This window comes from Electrophorus electricus, chromosome 4 (assembly GCF_041902795.1).
Source record: "Electrophorus electricus isolate QZ-2024a chromosome 4, ASM4190279v1, whole genome shotgun sequence".
NCBI classification, from domain to species: Eukaryota; Metazoa; Chordata; class Actinopteri; order Gymnotiformes; family Gymnotidae; genus Electrophorus; species Electrophorus electricus.
In genome coordinates this window covers 17296351-17305561 of record NC_137500.1, presented here as the reverse complement: position 1 = coordinate 17305561, position 9211 = coordinate 17296351, and the positions used below count along the sequence as shown (strand labels likewise).

General features: G+C 36.3%; 1 protein-coding gene across 8 annotated transcripts in view; it reads right to left on the bottom strand.

Moving 5' to 3' along the window:
* Window positions 1-9211, bottom strand: part of cacna2d4a (calcium channel, voltage-dependent, alpha 2/delta subunit 4a) — a 76289-nt gene that overhangs the window by 46302 nt on the left and 20776 nt on the right. For all 8 annotated transcript variants that reach the window (XR_014123254.1, XM_081712732.1, XM_081712734.1 and 5 more), the window contains 7 exons: window positions 9132-9199; window positions 8999-9044; window positions 7294-7391; window positions 6355-6448; window positions 6158-6250; window positions 4849-4976; window positions 3051-3119 (listed from right to left, as the gene is read on the bottom strand). Coding sequence is in view for 7 of the 8 variants with exons in the window: in XM_081712732.1 (XP_081568858.1) it covers window positions 3051-3119; window positions 4849-4976; window positions 6158-6250; window positions 6355-6448; window positions 7294-7391; window positions 8999-9044; window positions 9132-9199 (596 nt within the window). In the remaining variant the exon portion in view is untranslated. The remainder of the gene's footprint in view (window positions 1-3050; window positions 3120-4848; window positions 4977-6157; window positions 6251-6354; window positions 6449-7293; window positions 7392-8998; window positions 9045-9131; window positions 9200-9211) is intronic.

Sequence of the window (9211 nt, the reverse complement as noted above, 5' to 3'; positions counted from 1 at the left end):
CTATTTCATACCCTGATTCAAGCAGCTAATAAAAACAAGACAAATGCACAATAATAATTAATTTTGAACAACCTTATGAACATCCTAAAATGGGCACTATTTAAAGAAGCATTGTGCTTTGTTATATCATTTGTTTAACCATTCTTTTTTATTTATTAGTAAGTTCAGCCTTGTGTATTGGTCAAATTCCATTCAGTACAGAAGCTGCAGTTTATTTGAGACAAAACTGGTCAATCTGAATAGCAGAATGTAACTGCTGTCTTGTTTACTGTCTGCATGCCTCTGAGCCCCAGCAACACATGTGAATACAGGGCTAGATTACAAATGATATCCATTTCCTCAAAACTAAGAGGTACTAGCTCCTCTGTGACATATGGAGTGAGAGACATTGCCCCTTGAAGTGGGCCTAATGCATCTCCTTAAACTTTTTTTGAGTTATGATTTATTTGTCTCTATTTACCTCTATATTACCTCTGTATATCTCTGTACCTCTTTATCTATTTTTTTCTAAGATTGTTATTATAAAACTGTATGAGATGATACAAAAGTGATTATTTATTTTTTTGCTCCAAAAAGTCATTTCACATTTTGTTTGTGGGCTATGGAACAATTCCATGTTGACAACAAATTTCCATAAGTTAGCAAGTGGAGTATGAGCGAACATGCAACAGAAATGGACACAAACAAAATCATATTTATATACTACCACATGCTTTTACACACATACACACACAGACACACACACATACATACATACATACATACATACATACATACATATATATATATATATATATATATACATATATATATATATACATATATATATATATACATATATATATATATATATATATATACACATATATATATATATATACATATATATATATATATATATATATATATATACACATATACATATATATATACATACACACACACATATATATATATATATATATATATATATATATATATATATATATATATATATATATATATATATATATATATATATATAATAAAATGATCGGAGCTTCCCTGTATGGAAATTAGACAGGTAAACAATCAGGTCAACAAGTTTTCCATGGATCAATTTCAGTGTGAGTCTGCTTTAAAATGGGAAAACTAAGTGATTTGAGAAACTTCAAACAAGACACTAGCTGGGGCTATTTCAAAAGCTTCAAATGCGCAACTCGTCGTTCCTTAGTACAGCAGGGCTATAACAGCAGACAATCAGTTTGACTGCCTTTGCTGTCTAAGGGAAACAGAAAAGCAAGACTCCAGAAGGCAAAAGAGCACAAAAATTGGATCACTGAAGAGTGGAATAGCATCACCTGGTCAGAAGGTCAGAATTTTGGGCAAGCACCACAAATCAATGAGCCCTTCCTGTCAGGTATCAACAGTTCAGGCTGGTGGTGGTGGAATAATGGTGTGGGGAATGTTTTCTTGGCACAGTGTGGGTCCTCTGCTACCTGTGGATGGATGTTTTGACAGTATGGCTTACTTAAGCATTGTGGACAACCAAGTTCATCCCTTTATGGCAGCTGTTATGGATTGGTTTCAGAAACATGACAGTGAGTTTTTCTTGCTCCCCTGGCCTTCACAGTCCCCAGATATTAGAGCATCTCTGGGATGAGACAGTACAAACTGTTCAAAGCATGTCAATACCTTCATCTAATCTATGGCAGCTACAAGAAGCGCTACTGTCTGTATGGGCCAAGATTTCTGCAGAATGATTTCAACACCTAGTTGAATCTATGCCATGACAAATTGCTGTGCTTCTGTATATGTATGTATAGAAGTAGTAAAAATTGCAGTGAAGTACATAAGGTTTCCAGAGAAACAGGATGTTTTAGGCAGAGGTCTTTCATCAGCTGTGCAAACAAAGTGCTTCACACACACACACAAACACACACGCACACACATACCCACACACCTTCACTTACACACACAGACACACACACACATACATACATATAAAATGCTTAACAACTCCTTTCAGAGTTTTCAGAAGGGAGCCAATCTCTATCACTGCTGTCATGCTATTACACCACTCCACTGCTGAAATCCCTGATTAAAGCAAAAATTTACCAGAGTGTCTGCTGGTATGGGGAAATCAAACGTTTTTTAAAAGACTTTTTAATACCACTCAGGGTAAGACAAGACCACCTTTGCATTAGAAAAATGGCAAAAGGCACACAATAACATCAATATTATGTTTACATGCTTTACTGAAATGTGATTCCCAGTAAGGTATGTTGATTTTTCCTTACCACATGTTTCCTATTCCTTCGTTAGTGTTATAGGACTGATGCTTCACTACAGTGTAAAGGCAGCAAATTACCTGCTTTAAGAGTAACCGGGGAGTCATATGTTGCTTGGAACAAATGTTGCTTAAAAATGTTGCAAACATGAACTAAACTGAAGCATCTCTGTTACTTTGTGTAGAAAAATTTAGTTTTTTTTTTTCTACATTCACTGGCTGAATTGCTCAAATTTAACACTGAAACCATCTCTGTATGTGTGTGTGTGCAGCAGTCATACTCCTCCCAGGGCTCCATAGCACAGCATGTCATCTGAGATTACATACATAAACACATTACTTTCCAAATATGACAAGAAATAATTATATAAATAGAGAAAGAAAATTATTTTGCAGGATTTTGTGAAAGTGTACAAAATTATTGCCTGTGAGGAATCAATAATGCTTAATCTCTTTATGTGTGTTGCTGTCTTGCTAAATAGCCTAAGAATAATGTGTTTAACTCCCTCTCTGAATATTTCATAAGACTCAGAAAATGAAGGAAATAACACAGGACCAGTGCCTATTTTTCTGTATTAGTTTATTTTAAAAAGCTTTTAAATGTTCCTAACAGACTAAGTTATTGCTAATACAGCATCTTTTTTTAAATATTTTTCTTATATAGAGAAAAATTAAAGTAGAAAAGATTAGTGTAATTTTATTGTGGTACTAAGGGTGAAAATAGTGGCAAGTGAGGTTGAAAGAAAAGAAAAGAAAAAACAGGAAAAAAAGTATCTCCTACCTCCAGCCACAGCTGTTTTCTGGTCTACTGTGACAGTAACAGACGTCACAGCAATCAAGATCCCACCATCTGCCACATAGAGAGAGTGCTGAGTACACATACAAACTGGAATATATAACAGCCTTTCCTTACATAAACACACTTATAAAGAAACAAAAATCATGACAATGTATTCCAATTTCAAGCCCTATATTCCTTCAACATGCAATAAATGACTTTCTGAAGAGCATGTTCAGAATATTTAGATGTTTATTAAAATATGATGTGTAACCATGCTTGTAATCACACTACAAACTACTGTCACGATCCCCTTCTCTATCCCTTCGCCAATGTGGTCAAATCCACCATATGGGTTTGTTTTCAGCTGTGAGTGCACCTCCAAAGCAGGCATTCCTCACATGACCAGCGCCTCAGTAAGCACTCTTCCCATGTTTGCGAGAGGCCTTATGTCCACCTAAGACGTTCTGATCTCTAGCACCTTCTGCGCCAAGCCCAGCTCCCAGGACAGCAACCCTGTCATCGCGCCCTGCAGCAGGCAACCTGACTGGAGCTACCTTTCAGTCTGCTATATGATCAATGCCCCTTTTCCCATCTGGGTCACCTGCTTGGCCTCCTACCCTAGTCCCAGCTACCATCACAATCCCTGTCTCTCCCTTTATGTCACTTCCTGTCCCCATCAGTGGGCCTGTTCCCATCCTAGTCCCCGCCTCATACCTCTGGTCCCATTCCATGTCTGGTCCCCTGTATGTCCTGCAATGGAGCCCCAAGTCCTGTCCTGCCCTGTACAGTCTGCCATCTCCTCCCCAAAGGCGGCACCAGTTCTGGCTCCCTCTCACTAGCAGCACATGTACTGTCATGGTCCCCTCCTCTATCTCTTCAGGCACATGGTCAGATCCACTGCTTCCTATCTGTTTTCATTTTGTTAGCATGTCTCCATGTTCATTTTGTTTACTTCCTTGTTTACTACTTGTTAGCAGTGTTCCACACTTGACCAGTGTGTTGTTTCTTTCCTTAATTATTGTGTATAATTACTCCCTGTTGTTTTTAGTCATTGTTTGTGTTTACAATGTATTTGCTACGTTTACTGTGTTTGGGCATGTTTGCTACTTGGATGAATGTCTTTGCTTTAGTGTTTGTATTCTATGTGTTTAATTTTGTTTTGATTAAACACATTTTTGTTACTATCTGAAATCACGGCAGCATCCTACCCCTTTCTTCACTCACACATCTTGCCACCTTTACTCAGTATGGTCCATACACATAAGTGATAAGGTAAAAGTAAGACAGTAAAAATGAAAGAATACAAGAGGGAAAGCAAAAGATAAAGGGAAAGTTAAAAAGATTATGAAAATGAGAAAGCATTGTGGAATGGAATATAAAAGATTAAAAGAATGACAAAGACAGAGTGTGCTTGCATGTAAAAGTTAAAGTGTGAGAATTAAAGAGAAAGGGAAATGGGAAATCGAAAATGATAAATAGATCTTAAAAGGAAGAAAGAGAGGGAGAAACTGGGACAGTGTGGAAGAGACAGAGAAAGAGAAAGGACTGAAAAAGACCAGAGAAAATAAAAAAGGTGAGTGACTAATGCCAGGTTGTTTAAATACCTTTTTTGTGTTCTGGATCATGACTCTGTGCTATAGTCAAATTCAGTCACTGAAAACATCTGAGGAAAACATATCCTTCCAGTGGCCTCAAATAGAGCACACTGTAATTTACCCTTGCACCCTACCACACATACTTACGAGTGAGGGGACTAATGGACAGAATGAGATAGAAGGTTCAAGACAAGGCAGGCTACCTTGCATGTCCTCTTGGGGAGCATAGTATAAGAAATTCCCCGCTGGGTTCTCTACAGCATGGCGGTACCACACCGGAAAGTGGTTCAGAGTGAAAAGGTTTTCTTTGTCTGATGGGGTTAGAAACCTCCTGCAAAAGCATCATCATCAAAAAGAAGTTGATCATAATGAACACACAATCAAGCATATTATGTTTCTATGTAGTTTATCCATAGTTTGTGTGGTTGCTTCATAAGAACATGAAATCTACTCAAATATACTTTGATAGAGCAACACAAATTATTCTAAAATGCTGCATTTTCGGTTTGTTAAATATTACATATTACTACTTTGTTCCATGCTGCAGATTGAGTCAGGTTCACACACAATGCACACTTGAAGCAACTTCATCAGCTGTTTGGAGACTTTACTTGCTCACAAAGCTGTAGCTTCATTACACTCTTTAAGTGGTTCTGTGTTTAAGTGATTCTGCTCATTACTGCCAACTGTTGTCCATTTCTGCACTGTTTTGGGCATTATTTATCCAGTAGTTTTTGTCATATGCTCCTTGTCACTGTAGCTTGCATGTTGAATGTAAATTAATATTTTGCTTATTTCTCATTTTATTGCTTATTTTACTAACTTGCTACATTTACTACTTATCTGTCAAGAAAAGCTTTTTCATGTAAGGTAAAACTAAACTGAAGTAAATCAGTTAGTTAGTGTAATCATATTTGCAAACACTGGCATCCATTGATCTAAATATATCTGCTCTCAAAACAATAATTTACTCCATTTTATTATTTTTATCATTTATTTTATTTTTAAAATAATATTATTTTATTATTTTTACATAAATTAAAAGTTATCTGTTCCATTTACCTGATTGTCTCAGGACAATCATTTACTTTTAACTGTTTCATTTTATTAAATAAATTATTATTAAAAGTTAACTGTTCCATTTTCACTCTTTAGGCAGTTTTTTAAATATCTTTATAAATACATCAGTTTTGTAATAACTCAAATGAAACAATGCACTTGTTGCTTCAAGGAGTAAATTTTCTTGTAATAGCCACAGTAAGTCAATTGAATACCACATTAAAAATTGGACTAATATCTAAAATTTCCTTGTGGTTACATTACCTGCCATTTGAGTTATCTTTTAATCCTTAGACACTGCATAAGTTCTACCTTTCTAAATGTTATTCTAATACTATTTAGTATTGATTGTTTATTACTGAATGGGAGAGGATAACCCCTTTTTTCCTCCAACAACATGTCCTCATTACCTCATTACTCATTACTACAAACCCAAGGTTGGCAGATACTCACTTTGCTACCCGTTTCTCAGCACCCACATATCTAAACGTCCTCAAAAGACCAGAACGAGTGCCTATGAACGCTGTTTCAATCCCGTCATCAATCCTGCATCACCCACAACATAAAGAAGGAAACCAGGTTGCTGTAAAAGCTTAAGCATGTTTCATGTTTCAGTTACAAAAACTGTATGTGCTACAAAAAATAGTTACCCAGATGCGTTGAGCAATATGGCAGTCCAGTATGCCTCCATAGGTGCTGTAACCACCACGTCAAAAAGAGTCTGCTTGAGGAGAACCTCATCACCTAGAGCACAGATGCATTAGTGAATAAAGACAATCTTGTAGACTTCTGTAATGCTGAGTGATTTTCCATTCTCTGTTTTGACTGAAAGAACAGGGAGAGGTGCATAGTAAACAAAAGTAAACAAAAAAAAAGTTGAAACACTTGAAAACTACAAAACTTTGGAACTTTACAGAAGAAGAAAAAATCAACATCTGTTAGTGGACCTATGCAATATTATTACAAATAAACCGTGGACCATTCTTTATATGTTCATTCATGAAAATTGTACATATGTTTGAACAGGTTTGAATTCTCAAAGTTAGTATTCATTAATGAGATGAATTATAGCATTATTAATATAAGACAAAGACAACTATAGTAAGCTCATATTTTCAAATGAACAATAATGGTCAGAAGGCAAAACTAACATGATGGAAGAAACCCAAGACTCTTCTCATGTGTTGGGCAAGATTACTGCGAATCTTCAGTGGCAAATATTTCTTCTTTTAGCTTCTTTTCATTAGTTTTCAAGTCCTACCCCATCCTGAACATGCACCTAGTGGCCTAACACGATTGTTCTACATAATAATTACGGTAACATGCTTCGGTATTCTTTGTTTAGTGGTTAACTTTTCAATGGTGGAGAATTCTTCATGCTAATAGTATGATCAGACTACTTCTGTCTTCTCCATAACATTCTGTCCTATTTAGTTACAAATAGCTTAGCTTTCTTAGGCTAAAAAGATTTTTGGTAACCTTAGTGTTGTTATCTATTCAATGTAATCCTTTGCAAGGTCGCTTTCTGTGTGTGTATACCTGTGACTCACAATTCACCTCTACATAGGTAAGAAAAAGCTTGAACTCACACCGCAGGTCAGGCTCTTTGCCAGTGAGATAGTGGGCTACAGCCTGTAGCTGTGTTAATTCATGATAGTTAGGGTCACTATCAGTTTCACAGTATGTCCTAGAAAAGATTTTAAAAAGACAATAATAAGGACATATATTGTTACTGATGTGAAGAATCAAAACTATTTCATTTCTATTTACTAACCTTCTGGAGAATTTTTTTTTAATCTGAGTGAGTGAGGGTTACACAGTAAGCATCAAGCAGCAAGCTCTGGTGGAATTTTTTTCTGACACCTTTTTATCATAGCTAGCATTACCTTTTCAGCAATTTGATATAAAGTAGCTCTTTTGTGGGATTCTGGTGCTAGCCTTTACTCCCCATTCACATCAGTGAACCATGGACAAAACATTGGTTGTCCTTCCTTGTACCACTTTTGGTACATACTAACCACTACATAAGGGGACCCCATTAGACCTGCTGTTTTGGGGATGCTCTGACCCATTCATCTAGCCATCATAACCTTGTCAAAGTCCCTCATATTCTTACGCTTGCCCATTTTTCCTGCTTCCAATGGGTCAACTTGAAGAACTATCGAACTCTCTTTTCACTTGCTGCCTAATATATCCCAACCCTTGGCAGGTGCCACTGTAATGAGATAATCAATGTTACTCATGTCACCTGTCAGTGGTTTAATGTTGTGGCTGATGATTGTATACTAACTACTTTATGAGCAACACCTACTTTGCACCACTACTCACTGGATACCTTAATAGGTACATTGTATTGATGTGAGCTATACATTTTACCTATGTGCTACCATTTCTCCTTTTATCACAGGTCAGTTTTTAAACACAGGATCACTGATGACTGGATATTATTTGGGTAGTGAACCACTCTCAACATAACTATTATACTAATATGTTAGCTGCATACTAGTGAGTGTATGTCTACATTATGAATTGCTGGAGTTTCCACACATCGATGTCACTGCTGGGTCACAGCACACCAAATATTCAGTGAGCAGGGGCCCTAAATTGACCACTCATAAAGGGCTAGAGGATGGCTAAGACAGGTTTGCATAGCAACAGATATAGTACAATATAGGTGAGTCTCTACTAGGTGTTCCTGATAAATAAATGTTTCTAATAAAGTGTGTGTAGAGTGTCCATAACATAAAGTACATAATGTATAATACATACAGGCATAAATGTATATAAAGTGTATATAAATGCCACTTTCAGCAACCAAAATAATTCTTTTAGCAATATTTAATCCATTGTCAAATGGGCCCATTTGACTAGTCTATGTCGTACAATGGCGTTAGAGAGGATGATTAAATTAAAAACACAATAGCTTTTGCCTTTATCCAAATCAACTTAGAATTATAAACCAAACACAACTTGAGCAATTGAGGGCCTTGCTCAGGGGCCCAACATTGGGAACTTAGCAGTGGTGGGGTTTGAACTGGCAATCTTCTAATTACTAATCAAATACCTTAACCACTGAGCTATCACTGCATTAAGCCACCCTCCACTTTAGTTAACTGACAAAAAAGCCAAATAGCATTGGTCACATTTTAGTCATTTGATTGTAACCTTTTATGTAGGTTTAGGTAACCAAAGAAACTTTACAGCAACTTTAGGCAACAAATGTTTTAGTAAATGAAAAACTGACGTGTGCTCATGTCTCAAAAACTGAAATTTTGATTCCTCTTACATACTTACCACTCATTTGCTATCATAACATCAGATGCAGTAAGATCATGCAACCCTGAAGGAGAAGAAAGGAAATTAATTAAAAGGTACTAGGTCAAGAAAAAGCAATTTAAGGAAAATAATCTGAATACTAAAGAAAAACCTTCTTCCACTGAAATGTTTCCTGTGAAGATAAACTTGCCATGACCTTGTGGGAGCATAATTCCAAGACTGTAATACAAA